General features: G+C 44.1%; 1 protein-coding gene across 5 annotated transcripts in view; it reads right to left on the bottom strand.

Moving 5' to 3' along the window:
- The window catches only part of ebf1a (EBF transcription factor 1a), a 523,139-nt gene that overhangs the window by 254,883 nt on the left and 253,135 nt on the right, over positions 1–15,121 (bottom strand). For 4 of the 5 annotated variants that reach the window (XM_068043197.1, XM_068043199.1, XM_068043200.1 and 1 more), the window contains exon 8: positions 11,322–11,463. In XM_068043197.1, the coding sequence (XP_067899298.1) occupies positions 11,322–11,463 (142 nt within the window). The remainder of the gene's footprint in view (positions 1–11,321; positions 11,464–15,121) is intronic. The other variant, XM_068043198.1, reaches the window with a different exon arrangement.

The raw sequence follows: 15,121 nt of genomic DNA, 5'->3' as shown, positions 1-15,121 counted from the left end.
TCATGGGTTGAAGGTGTTTTTCTGTGATAAATTGAGAAGTGCCATCTTTAGTCATGGCAGCTGCCTGAACATCGCAGTGACGTTTCAGTGGAAGAGGTTGCATTTGCGCATGTGCTAGTATAGCACCACCTAGTGGTTGCATTGTAAGCAAACACAGCCTTTTTTTAAACCAATTACATTTAAATCCGTGTCCTCAGGTTACCAATCCTTCTACCACTGGAAATTTTCTCCTTATTTACTCTATCAAAACCCTTCATGATTTTGAACACCTTTATTAAATCTCCCCTTAATCTTCTTTGCTCTAAGGAGAACAATCCCAGCTTCTCTAGTCTCTGTAAATACCTGAAGTTCTGCATCCCCGGTATCATTCCAACAGATCTCCTCTGCCTTCTCCAAAGTCTTGACATCCTTCATAAAATGTGGTGCCCAGAATTGGACACAATACTTCAGCTGGGGCCTAACCAGCGATTTATAAAGGTTTTGTATAAATTTCTTGTTTTTGTACTCTATGGGCTGAACCTCACCGGCTCCCAGGTGGCGGGAACAAAGACAGGGGCTGGTAAAATAGCAGACAGCTGCGTCAGGACAGCTCCCTGATGCTGTCCCACGACTAGGGAAGTTTCCCAGCAGCAGGCAGGAGGCTGGCTGGGGTGCGGAGCAACTGCCCTCTCCACAGAGGCCGGCAGCTGATTTGCATTATTAAGGCCTCAATTAAGGGCCATTAAGTGGGGCCACTGGCTTTTGTCTGTTGTCGGGGCAGCCCCCTGCTGTGTGGGGGTGCCATCAGCTTCATGGAGGCCACCTCCCTGTGGCAGCCTGGGGGGCCACTGGAGCCAGGGGCAGGGAAGGCAGCCCACACGGCCCAACAAACCAGCAGGGTTTTCTCCCTGGCCCCCTGAATTTTTTTTAAAATGAACACCTGAGGCACCCCAAGATCTCTGACCTGCCTCAGCAGCACCCACCTCTCCCGGTGGCGTTGCTAAGGCTTCAGAGCTGCCGGCCCTAATTGGGCCGACATCATCAGCAGCCTACCTGTCATCCTTAATTGGGCAGTGGGCCTGCAAGCGGTCAATTGGGAGGCCGCCTATGGTATAATCCCCAAACCAGTCCCACTGCCAGCAAGTGCGGGCTTGGGACCTGCTTTTCGCCTGACATCGGGGTCCTGAAGCACACAATAAGTTTCAGCCCGAAGTCTCTGTTTATATAGCCAAGGATCCCATATTCTTCTTCAACAACCTGCTCAACTTGTCCTGCCACTTTCAAAGATTTGTGCATGTACATTCCCAGGTTGCTCAGTTCCTACAACCCCTTTTGATATTGCAACATTTTGTTTATATTGCCTCCCCACATATTTCCTACAAAAATGCACCACTTCATACTTCTCTGCATTAAATTTCATTTCCATGAGGCTGCCTATTTATCTCTGCTGTCTGTGCAACATTACTGTGTACATATGTTTGCCAATTTCACATTAATAACTATGTTTCAAAAGTACTTCACTGGCTGCAAATTTGGGACATGACAAGTGCTATACAAATGCAGGTTCTTGCTTCTTTACTAGTGCAGTTCTTTTCTTTCTCCCCCACCGCGTCACCCAGTTTTTGTCTCCTGCTCCCCGAAGGAATTCATTCTTGTTCTTTCGGAACATGTATCTTTCCCAAGAAACCTGTCATCCTGCGCAAGCCTAGACAGGGAGTGTCGGGCAGCTCATTCAATAATAGAGGACATCACTGCTCACCTGATCTTGTCTTTTTCCCAACATTAACATATGATGCATCCTTTCCAGCAGGAGTGACGGGATAGTGATCAGAAATGGGATTCAGGGCTGATTTTTCCCTTCTCTGGCCCAGAAGCACTGAGATTAATCACGGATGCCCTTTTTAGTCTGGCTGGCAACAGCTAACTTAGTTCTGATTGGGTCCTGTCTGGGCTGTAAATTTCAATGCCATACTGGGCAGTGCTTTTACTATCTAAAGCATCAGAGAATCCAGGGCAGAGGAAGGTTGTGGAATTTTTTTTATCTAAGGCCAAGCAATTGAGCCTTTAAAGAAAATTGTACATTAGGTTTAAATTATTCTGCAGCATTTTCCAGCAAATCTTTAAATAATTATTACATTGTATTTCAGAGCAATAATGGTGAAAATCAGTTCCCTAATTGTGGGTTACAGACAGCAGTGAAATGCAACGACACATCACACTAATTGGCTTCACTAATGAATAAATCTATAAGACAAAGAAATATTGCTTCCCCAATTGTTCAAAAGTGATATATATACATACGTAGTTAAGTAGGAATGAATTTGGTGGCAGGCATTCACTCGTAATAAATACTGAGAGTTTCTAACTGGGCAGCAGGCAAAACTGATTGTCCATGCCTCTCAGTTTATTACTACAGTTATTTGGCTATGATTTAAGTCCTATTTTGTGATAAAGTGCAATGTGTAATCAGTTCAGGAAATCCTTGAAATTATTATAGCCTCAACAAACAGGGAAAATAATCACTGGCTCTTTGCAGTGACTGCCCCAACTGGCTCCTTCACATCAGTGGGAGAGGTGTTTGCCATGCAGGACACTCCATGCAAAGGTTCAGTTTTGGACCGCTTACCTTCTACTGGACAATGATATCACACACCACCAACTTAAGCCGGTGTCACACATACATGAGAAGACCCGTTTACAGCACTCGACAAGATGTTCAGGGATCGGCTATTACCATTGCATAGATGTCCTTTCACTGGACCCAATTGGGATCTTTGGCTAGCTTGTGACCCCCTTCACCCCACCGCACCCCATGCAATTGCCCATACTGCACAACAACAACAGCAATTTGCATTTATATAGTGCCTTTAAAGTAGTAAAACATCCCAAGGTGCTTCATGGGAGCGTTATTGACAAAATATGACACTGAGCCACATAAAGAGAAGGCAGATAACCAAGACCTTGGCCAAAGAGGTAGATTTTAAGGAGTATCTTAAACGAGGAAAGAGGTAGAATAAGGAAGAGGTTGGGAGGGAATTCCAGATCTTAGGGCCTCAGCAGCTGAAGACAGGGCCACCAATTAATATCGGAGATTCTCAAGAGGCTAGCATTGGGAGTGCAGATATCTCGAAGGGTTGTAAAACTGGAGGAGATCACAGAGATAGGGAAGGATGAGACCATGGGAGGACCTGAAAAAAAGGAAGATTTTTTTTTTAAATTTAGGTGTTGCTTAACTGGGAGCCAACATAGGTCACCAAGCACAGGGGTGATAGGTGAACAGAACTTGACGCAATTTAGGATACAGGCAGCAGAATTTTGGATGATCTCAAGTTTATGGAAGGTGGGAGGCCAGCCAGGAATGCATTTGTATAATCAAGTCTAGAAGTAACAAAGGTGTAGATGAGGGTTTCAGCAGCAGATGAGCTGAGGCAGGGGCGGAGTCGGGTGATGTTATATATGCAGAACTAGGTGGTCTTAGTGATGGCATGGATATATGGTCAGATGCTCACCTTGGCGTCAAATATGACACCAAGGTTGCGAATGGTCTAGGTTCAGCCTCACACAATTGCCAAGGAGAGGAATGGAGTTGGTAGCTAGGCTATGGAGTTTGTGGTAGAGATTCAAGACAATGGCTTTGGTCTTCTCAATATTTAGGTGGAGGAAATTTCTGCTCATCCAGTATTGGATGTCAGATAGGCAGTCCGACAATTTAGAGACAGTGGAGGAATCAAGAGAGGTGGTGGTGAGGTAGAGCTGGACTCCATAAGTATACATATAGAAACTGATGCTGAGCTTTTGGATCATGTGACCGAGTGGCAGCATGTAAATGAGAAATAGAAAGGGCCAAGGATAGATCCTTGGGGATCACCAGGGGTATTGCCAGTGATTCCGTGGCTATGAGTGAATAGATAAGAATAGAACCATATGAATGCAGTCCCACCCAGCTGGACAACAGTGGAGAGGCAGTGGAGAAGGATGATGGATGTAGTGTTTGATTGATTTGGGTTTGATTATATTAGTCTGTCCATTGATCAGTGTTCACTATGTTTGATTGATTAACCCAATGGGTGGAGCTTAAGAGTTTGAAAGTGAAACTAAAAGAGCAGGACTGGAATGTTCTGATAAACAGCGACTGTTCTGAGAAGACATTGTACTGAAATCTAGTAAGTGCTGAGATATTTTAAAATGCTGTAAATAAACTAGTTGGTGATTTAATACAAGTATGATATGGTTTTGCTCGGAGATAAATCAGATATTTAAAAATATCCAGCAACCCGTAATAAACATAACAAAAGTGTGGCAATGAGGATGATTCAGCAAAATTTAATGTCAACTCCAGAACCATTTCTTTCAATGCTGTGTCAAGAAAAACGAAATGCCAAATAAGGAATATTAATTAATTGCTTGGAAATTTGCATTAAACTTTTAATGGAAAAAAATCCTGCAGTTAACTTTTTAAAAACTGACAGCCAAGATGGCCATCGCAATTTGCATCTGAAACACCTTTTCACATTCCAAGGCTCCAGCTGGAGACAGAGGTCTGAGCAGCACAGACCCAGAACAATGGCTTGCCCTAAGTGATTGAATTACCTAAGATTGCTTCATTAGCACAGCATTCAAGGAAATCCTAACACCTTGACTTTGAAAGAGCAAACCCCTCGAAGTGTAAATATTAGCATCCTGGGGCCTGGGGAGCCAATTCTGAACCTTGACTCTCATTAGAAGGTTCCAGCGAATACACTGAGAGATGTCTGTCCATCTCTGTTAAAGCTGGGAGTTTCCTTGAACAAAGAGTCAAACCAGTAACTCAAGACTGTGCAGCAGCAGGAAGGCTGTGTTGCTCCCTCTCTCTTTCTCTTCAGACAACACAAGTCTGAAAACAGCCGGCAGGCGGGGTGGCCGCCTATACGGCAGCTGACGGTAGCCATGTCATCAGCTGATGAGGAAGAAAGTGCTGACGGCACCTTAAAAGGGCCACGAGCACCTGAGCTCCATATCAAACTGTGGCCAACAGGAAGATTGCGACCACAGACCACCCTCTTCAGCCAACAACCAGACACCTTCAGCCTGAGACCACCCTCTTCAGCCAGCAACCAGAACCTTTCAGCCAGAGACCGCCTTCTTCAGCCAGCAACCAGACCCCTTCTGCCTCAAGCCAAGGACCCCCATCAGCCTGCACAATGCCCATGCAACCTGGGCCCTGCCGCTATAATGGGGACACACATCCAGTGGGTACTGAAACACTACCCAACACAACCCCCTCTCAGCCCCTCTCCAGTGAGCCTCCTGACAGGAGGAATAACTCCTCAAAGGGGCCTCAACCCCAAATATATGATCGCCCTACTCCTTCTTTGCAATGGAAGTGAAACACCTCACTGCACGGCTCCCGAATGCAGCAATACCAACAGCTGCCCCTCTGTTGCTGCCTACAAAAGCTGCTGAGGCTCTGACCCTTATAACACCTGTGCACTATTCAAAAAATTCAGAGGGGCCCCTAAAACCAGTTTCAATTGCCTCCTTAATCATCTAAATTACCTTTTAATTGCTCATTTTCAAAACACGAGCAGAGTCCCCGCACGACTTGCCGTCCGCCGCTCATGAAATTGCGTCCCGTCGTGATGATGTCAGGGACCGAAGCCGACACCATCTCATGGGATATTACGGCTGCCCTCTCCCCCAATTCATCCCCATTACTGTCTGCCTTCTCCCCATAAAATCTCAGCCACTATGTTGGTTCCGTGTTGCTCTCTGATAAGGGAGAGTGTGGTTCTCTACATGCTTAGGCAGAGTTCGGTTTTACCACCATCTGCAAACCGGTTACATTTTAATACTAACAAACAGCTGACATGGATGGTTGGTGCTCTCCTAACTTTTGCAATCTCACAACAGACCCAAGTAAAAACTGAAAATGCTGCAAATTCAAATGAGTTAAAGGTTCAGTTGTGGACCCATCAAATTAAGTGCCTTGGGACATTTTACTATGTTAAGGATGCTATATAAATATAAGTTGCTGTTGTTGTTGATTATTCTAGCACTCAAAAATTAGCTCGTCTTTTTTTTTCCTCTTTCCGGACACTGACACACTCGCTGCCTTTCTCTGGTTTTGCTTTCAGATTTTCCACTTTGTTTTTTCATCTCTGTAATCACGCTGAATCCAATGTAATGTGGGAAAGCGGTGACCTCCAACTGGAGACGAGCTAACACAGCTAACTTAAATATGAATCAATTAAGGCCTAACTACTCCACGCAGTTTGTTGGGGGGGGGCAAGACATGCACGACCAGTGTTACCAACCCGCTAGGACTGCCCTGGAGTCTCCAGGTATGAAAGACTAATCTTCAGGAAATTGATGCAAACAACAGTGGTGGCACAGTGGTTTGCACAGCAGCCTCACAGCTCCAGCAACCCAGGTTCAATTCTGGGTACTGCCTGTGTGGAGTTTGCAAGTTCTCCCTGTGTCTGTGTGGGTTTCCTCCGGGTGCTCCGGTTTCCTCCCACATGCCAAAGACTTGCAGGTTGATAGGTAAATTGGCCATTATAACTTGTCCCTAGTATAGGTAGGTGGTAGGGAAATATAGTGTCAGGTGGGGATGTGGTAGGAATATGGAATTAGTGTAGGATTAGTATAAATGGGTGGTTGATGGTCGGCACAGACTCGGTGGGCCGAAGGGCCTGTTTCAGTGCTGTATCTCTAACTAACATAGAAGAAAATCATAGGGACAATAAGAAAAAAAAATGTCTACCAAAAGATTCTTTGAACACTTCTGTTTATTTGTTATGCTGGAAAAAGAGGATGATACGCAGTCAAAAATCAGCTAGTCGGGTAGTAAAGAATCTATTCATTGTTTGATTGGACGTGGGAAGGCAGTGCGCAGTGATTGGACGTGTTCGGCGACCAATAGCGGGAGTGCGGGGGAAGCGGGGCAGGCAGAGGCATGAGGTCATATGATGATATGTCCAGAAAAATGACCAGAGTTGGCAGCCCTAAGCACAACCAAAGTAAATCTGCACCGACGCAAGCTTTCTGTTGACTGTGAATTGGAGGAGTCAGAAGAGAGGTGAGATTTTGTAACAGTTTGCTCATTCAGCAACAGCATGTATTTATATACCAACTTTAGCATAATAAAACGTCCCAATGCACTTCACAGAGGCATTATAAAACAGGCAGTGTGCTTCCTGGTTTAAAACTGTCCTGTCCTGACAACTGGCATTGGGTTTATTTTTCCTATCTGCTGCTGCTGCCTAAATATAACTTTTAACAACTTCAAGGTTAAAGGCAATGCAATACATTCAGGAAGACATTGGGAATCATTTCAGCTGGTTCACATCCATGCTTCAAATCTACTTATTATTTTGTCATTTCCAGGGCACAGTAGTGTATAAATTAGGGAGAGTGGGGCGAGGAGGGGAGGGGATGCAAGTAGCTGCAAAGATAGTACTAGCTTATAAGGCAAAAACAGAACAAAAAAAAAGGGACATTGTGGAGGAATGTGACTATGATATCATGACAGTTATCCTGTGACAATGATAAACAGCAATGATCCACTTTGGAAATGGGAGAGTGAAAAAGGACTTGGAAAATAGAAAGGAAATTGTGTGTGTATGTGAATATATCTCCAAGAAAACATACCAGTATAAACACAATAGGTCCAGACAATGATGGGATATTTTTTATTAACAGAAGATGGGGCTTGCAAAATCCAACCAGGAAATTATAGCAATTCCATAAATGGGGACACAGATCAGGATTATTTAAAGAAACAGGAACTGTTCTGCGTATACAGACTACATGCCAACATGTATTAGACATTCGGTGCTCTTGGCCCTTTAAGATGTTTTAGTGTTAGTCCTGAGACACCACACACTCCACGAACATTTTACATGATTTCTGGGCGTTGAAATTTGACTTCAGCAGCAGCAGTAGCAAACTGGCAACGCATTTACACCCCACCCAACACACAGGAATAAAAGGGATTGCCAATTCACTATTGCCCATTTAGAGCTATTTCACCCCACCAGTGTCATGCAGGAGTGATGCAGTCTGGTATCCAGCATTGCAGGTTACAAAGAATGGATTCCTGTGCTTAACAATGGAAATTATTGCAGAAGCAGTCAGCCAGCTGTGGCAATATTCTAGATGTTTAGTGACTTTTTGGAGTGTGGAAAGAACCTCTTCCTGCTCTGAAGGTGCTGATCCTCCAGGGGTACATTTCTACAGATATCACACATGTGAGGCTAGACAGCGAATGACTGTAGGCTATTCGACTGTGACAAGCAGCACAGTTTAACCACATCCTACTATTGCCCCACTGCCAAATGCATGCAGTTCCCAGCAGAGGTTGGGCAGAGGAAGTCTGACTGATTTACCTCCCCGACCCTCAGGAGCACCAAAACAATATGTCGTGCCACAACTGTAAAGACCAGCTAATCTTGGCACAGGAATCAAAACAGGAGACACGTCACGTGGTGCTTCTGATACTAGGTCATTGGATAGCATAGTGCGGAGTAGGACACAGCGGGAGAGACACAAAGCCAAAATGAAGAGCTCTAAGCATAATTTTACCCACATTTTCAATTCAGAATTACAAACACCACAAAGCATTTCCAAAACAGTCAGAATTTGCACTGCCAACTCAGAGATGGACTGAAGGCTGTAATTGGGGAAACACACAAAAATCCCAATAGATACGACAGGTGCAGTTCAGATCAGCGGCAGCTGTGAGGCAGAGCACTGAAGGTGAATTCCCCAAACCGGTTTACCTTATCCCTCTCAAACAACCTAAACCATCGAAAGATGTGGCAGATATCGATATCAGGGCCTGTGTCAGCACTTTCAAACTTTGTTACAGTTTCATGCATAGCTCGTCAAATGAAATTTCTAACTCGAGGAGGGTATAATTGTTTGGCTAATTGGGATAACATATCAGTGCATTATGCTAATTCAATCTCATTTGCTTATGCCAGTTAAGTTAATTAGAAAATAGACTTTCCTCCATAATGGCAAATCCATAAGAACAATCTTTATAAAACTTAAGAGAGTATAATCGTTACGCTATTATGGATAACTTATGAAGAAATTATGCTAATTGTACTTAATTTACATATGAAATTGAACCAATTAGAACATAATTTTTCCTCACAACTCAACTTGAGAGTGCAGGTAATGCCAGCACTCCTCTAACTTTAGTGATGCTTTAGTGTAACACATGAAGTAGTTGATTAAATTAAATCTACCTTCTGTGCATTACATTCAAAGAATCCAGTTTGATTCTTTTTACAAAAGCTTGGCCTAATGGTATATTGAATAGAATATTTTATGCATGACCATATAGCATATTGGGTACGTGATCCTATAGTATATTGGATTTGGTTGCCCTATGGGTGTTGATTGTGGCTCATTGGGTAGCAGTCTCACCTCTGAGTCAGATATTTGAAGGCCCACTCCAGAGATTTAAGCACATAATTTAGGATGACACTTTAGTGCAGTACTGAAGGAGTGCTGCACAATCAGAGGTGCCACCTTTCTGGTGAAACATTAAACCAAGACACAGTCTTCCACCTGAGGTGGCCGTAAATTATCCTGGGACACTATTTCGAAGAAGAGGAGGTGACCTTCCCCAGTGCCCTGGCCAATATTCATCGCTCAACTAACATCACTAGCTAACATCATTTACCTCAAGCTGTTTGTGGGACCTTGCTGTACATAAACTAGTCACCACACTTCCCTACATTACAAAAGTATTTAATTGGCTGGAAAGTGTTTTGGTGTGTCCTGAGATCTGGAAAGGTGCTATATAAATGTAAATTGTTTCTTTTGATATTACACTGGATGCTTGTCTCTATCTTGGATGGTTGAGTCTACATTATATGGGATTACATTGGTTAGGTCTATATTGGATCTACAGTAGATTAGACACTTGACTATAGAATAAGGCTCACATGCTCCTTTGACAGCTGAGTTGATAATGCCAATGTGTAATGTAAAGAAGCTCCCAGGTTCAGGTCCTGGTCTGCGTAGAGTTAGCCAATCACAGTGCAGCAGTTAAACTGTTACAAATGGCCTTGGTGACGGTAGACTTGAGAGGAGAAAATGCCTCAGTGCCTGACTTCTTGAAAATGAAATGTCAGCACAGAAACAAGGTAATTCCAGGATCGGACAGGTGAGAATACAGATGAAAGAGGAAACTGGAAAAACTGGTGAGAAATACCATCAAAGTTGTAAAAAGGTAGATCAAGAAGCAAAGACTAAGTGAGGTGAGGGGTTTCACTGTCTTGAGACCCTAGAAATGAATGAGTTATGCATTTTGACTTCAGTATAATGAAGATGATTTTGCATTGTTACTGTGGTGTTAGCTGTATGTGCACCTCAGTGTGTGAAGGGAAACATTAACAGTCAGCCCAAGGGTATAAAATAGTCAGGAGGTTTAATAAAGAGGGCAAGCGACATGGAGTGGGGAAAAATCTTTCAACAATCCCGACAATTTTACAGTTAACTCCTGTAACGTGACTTGCAGTGTTAGTGCGACAATTCTGCACAAGTCCCACAGGAAGTGGCACTGCCAGCTTCTAAACAGATCTGAGCGATAGCAAATCGCTTGCCTTATTAATAACCAAACGTGCAGTCATTTCAAATCATCAGTCCTTGATTTGCTGTGTACTTGTAATAAATTAATTAAAATTTATATTGACAAGGAAGATACTAGAACTGAGAGGTTACACCTACCAGGAAAGATTGAACAAATTGGCAGTCTTTTCGCTGGCTTAGTGGGTGACATGATACAAGACTTATGAAAAGGTTTGATAGGGTAAGTATAGAGAAGCTGTGGGGGAAACCAAAACTAGGGCCATAAATATAAGATAGTTACCAATAAATCCAACAAGGAATGCAGGAGAAACTTCTTTACCCAGAGAGTGGTGTGATGAGAATGTGGAACTCAATACCACAAGGAGTAGTTGAGGCAAATAGTATAGATGCATTTAAGGGGAAGCTAGATAAACACAAGCTAGAAAGGAATAGAAGGATATGTTGATAGGATGAGATGAAGTAGGGTGGGAGGAGGCTTATGTGGAGCGTAAGCATTGCTGTAGACCAGTTGGGACAAATGACCTGTTTCTGTACTGTATATTCTACGTAGCACTACGTAAATGCTGCCTATTTGTTCCAGCAGCAGCAAATGCTGTATCATCTCAACTAATTATTTGAGAAAACAAGAAGTTCTCCTGGAAATGAAGCAGCTGGAATACTGGTATACAGAACTTCACAAGCATTTACAAATTAGGTTAGGTGGTGGTGCGGGGTGGTGGAGCGGGAATAACATTAACCAATGAAAATGATATGCCTACCATGTTCCAGATAAGAGGGCGTACCTTCAGAGGGATCGAGCCTTCGAGCCCTCCGACCGTGTTTGGAGTTGTTGTGCACGAACATGTTGTCGGATATGGCCAGCACGTGGCCATCTACGTTCACCGTTGTGGAGACAACAACCTGTGGAGGAAGAGATCGAACGAGAGTTAGAGAGATGCTTTACAATTTGAGAGACTATCAGTAACGAAGAGTGTTTCAGAACCAAACCTACCTGCTCAATCATAGTGTTCTGGAGAGGAAGAAAACAAGCAGGTAAAAATCAATTAGAAAACAACACCGTGGGACAGGGAGAAGAAAATGGAAGTAAGATACTTTGTCAGGACAAAGTAAACCTGGAGAGCTACTTTCAGAGACACCAGAGCAAATCTCTCTGGGGTCTTGGTTGTAGCATTCCTAGGCCAGAGAATGGAAAGTGGACTCCAGATTGATGTGCAGAATTCCCCTTGCTGGATGCATACAATTGTGGATGTCGGTTAAGGATAGGAACTGGTGAAAGGTCACAGACTTGAAACGTTAACTCTGCTTCTTCTCCACAGAGGCTGCCTAACCTGCTGAGTATTTCCAGCACTTTCTGTTTTTATTTCAAATTTCCAGCATCTGCAGTATTTTGCTATAAGGTGAGGATCCCATGGTCGCATGGCCTCCCCATGCCAACTGTACTGACACTTTGTGAAGAAGTGTCATTCACATAAGACAACGGAGGTTGTGAGAATCTGTGGAACCGTATCTCAAATAAAACAAAGTATCTTCAAGAGAGCAAAAAGATGAAAATTGGGTGGAATTTTCTCACTTTGCACCTGGTGTAAATTTAAGTTTATCCAAAACTCTGCTACCAACACCCACATGCTCGTTGGCTTACATATTGGCTCCCAGTCTGGCAAAGTCTGGATTTTAAAATCCCACCCTTCTTTTCAATTCCCTCCATGGCCTCGCCCCTCCCTATCTCTGTAATCTCAATCAGCCCCACAAATCTCCAATTCTGGCCTCTTGAGCATCCACATTTTAATTGCTTCACCACTGGCGGCCGTGCCTTTAGCTGCCGAGGTCCTAAGGTCTGGAATTCCCTCCCTAAACCTCTCCACCTCTCTAGCGCCTTGAAGATGCTCCTTAAAACAGACGTCTTTGAGAAAGTTTTTGATCATCTGCCCTAATATCGCCATATGCAGCTCAGTGTCAAATTTGTTTTGTAACACTCCCACAAAGCGCCTTGGGACATTTTATGTTATCGGCACTATATAAGTACAAGTTGTTAGTGTTGTTGAAGGTAGCGCTCCACGGTCACTTATTAGCTCACTCAAATGGCCCTTCTTCCATTCAGGGAGCTAGGGTGGAAGCTTAGAGCGAGAACAAACAGAGTTGTAATCTCTGGGTTGTTGCCCGTGCCACGTGATAGCGAAGCGAGGAATAGGGAGAGAGAGGAGTTGAACACGTGGCTGCAGGGATGGTGCAGGAGGGAGGGTTTTGGTTTCCTGGATAATTGGGGCTCTTTCTGGGGTAGGTGGGACCTCTACAAACAGGATGGTCTTCACCTGAACCAGAGGGGTACCAATATCCTGGGGGGGAGATTTGCTAGTGCTCTTTGGGGGGGTTTAAACTAATTCAGCAGGGGAATGGGAACCTAAAATGTAGTGACAGAGTACAGGATGTTGAGAGTAGTGAGGTCAGGGATAAGGTTACAAGGACGCAAGAGGGCACTGGCAAGCAAGAACCTGGTTTAAAGTGTGTCTACTTCAACGCCAGGAGCATCCGGAATAAGGTGGGTGAGCTTGCAGCATGGGTTGGTACCTGGGATCTCGATGTAGTGGCCATTTCGGAGACATGGGTAGAGCAGGGGCAGGATTGGATGATGCAGGTTCCGGGATTTAGATGTTTCAGTAAGAACAGAGAAGATGGTAAAAAAGGGGGGGGTGTGGCATTGTTAATCAAGGAGAGTATTACAGCGACAGAAAGGACGTTTGAGGACTCGTCTACTGAGGTAGTATGGGCCGAGGTTAGAAACAGGAGAGGTGAGGTCACCCTGTTGGGAGTCTTTTATAGACCTCCAAATAGTTCCAGAGATGTCGAGGAAAGGATAGCAAAGATGATTCTCGACAGGGGCGAGAGTAACAGGGTAGTTGTTAAGGGGGACTTTAACTTTCCAAATATCGACTGGAAATACTATAGTTCGAGTACTTTAGATAGGTCAGTTTTTGTCCAGTGTGTGCAGGAGGGTTTTCTGACACAGTATGTAGACAGGCCAACCAGGGGCGATGCCACATTGGATTTGGTACTGGGTAATGAACCCGGCCAGGTGTTAGATTTAGATGTAGGTGAGCACTTTGGTGATAGTGATCACAATTCGGTTAGGTTTACCTTAGCGATGGGCAGGGACAGGTATATACCGCAGGGCAAAAATTATAGCTGGGGGAAAGGAAATTATGATGCGATTAGGCAAGCTTTAGGATGCGTAGGATGGGGAAGGAAACTGCAGGGGATGGGAACAATCGAAATGTGGAGCTTATTCAAAGAGCAGCTACTGCGTGTCCTTGATAAGTATGTACCTGTGAGGCAGGGAGGAAGTTGTCGAGCGAGGGAGCCGTGGTTTACTAAAGAAGTTGAAGCACTTGTCAAGAGGAAGAAGGCGGCTTATGTTAGGATGAGACGTGAAGGCTCAGTTAGGGCGCTTGAGAGTTACAAGCTAGCCAGGAAGGATCTAAAGGGAGAGCTAAGAAGAACAAGGAGAGGACACGAGAAGTAATTGGCGGATAGGATCAGGGAAAACCCTAAGGCTTTCGATAGGTATATCAGGAATAAAAGAATGACTAGAGTTAGATTAGGGCCAATCAAGGATAGTAGTGGGAAGTTGTGTGTGGAATCAGAGGAGGTAGGGGAAGTGTTAAATGAATATTTTGCGTCAGTATTTACAGTAGAGAAAGAAAATGTTGTCGAGGAGAATACTGAGATTCAGGCTACTAGGCTAGATGGGATTGAGGTTAACAAGGAGGAGGTGTTAGCAATTTTGGAAAGTGTGAAAATAGATAAGTCCCCTGGGCCAGATGGGATTTATCCTAGGATTCTCTGGGAAGCCAGGGAGGAGATTGCAGAGCCTTTGTCCTTGATCTTTATGTCGTCATTGTCGACAGGAATAGTGCCGGAATTCTGGAGGATAGCAAATGTTGTCCCCTTGTTCAAGAAGGGGAGTAGAGACAGCCCTGGTAATTATAGACCTGTGAGCCTTACTTCAGTTGTGGGTAAAATGTTGGAAAATGTTATAAGAGACAGGATTTATAATCATCTTGAAAAGAATAAGTTCATTAGCGATAGTCAGCACGGTTTTGTGACGGGTACGTCGTGCCTCACAAACCTTATTGAGTTTTTTGAGAAGGTGACCAAACAGGTGGATGAGGGTAAAGCCGTGGATGTGGTGTATATGGATTTCAGTAAGGCGTTTGATAAGGTTCCCCACGGTAGGCTATTGCAGAAAATACGGAAGTATGGGGTTGAAGGTGATTTAGAGCTTTGGATCAGAAATTGGCTAGCTGAAAGAAGACAGAGGGTGGTGGTTGATGGCAAATATTCATCCTGGAGTTTAGTTACTAGTGGTGTACCGCAAGGGTCTGTTTTGGGGCCACTGCTGTTTGTCATTTTTATAAATGACCTGGATGAGGGTGTAGAAGGGTGGGTTAGTAAATCTGTGGATGACACTAAGGTCGGTGGAGTTGTGGATAGTGCCGAAGGATGTTGTAGGGTACAGAGGGACATAGATAGGCTGCAGAGCTGGGCTGAGAGATGGCAAATG

The sequence above is a fragment of the Heterodontus francisci genome, chromosome 12 (genome assembly GCF_036365525.1).
Source record: "Heterodontus francisci isolate sHetFra1 chromosome 12, sHetFra1.hap1, whole genome shotgun sequence".
NCBI classification, from domain to species: domain Eukaryota; kingdom Metazoa; phylum Chordata; class Chondrichthyes; order Heterodontiformes; family Heterodontidae; genus Heterodontus; species Heterodontus francisci.
Note: the sequence above shows the minus strand (reverse complement) of the source record. Positions and strands in the feature narration are given on the sequence as shown.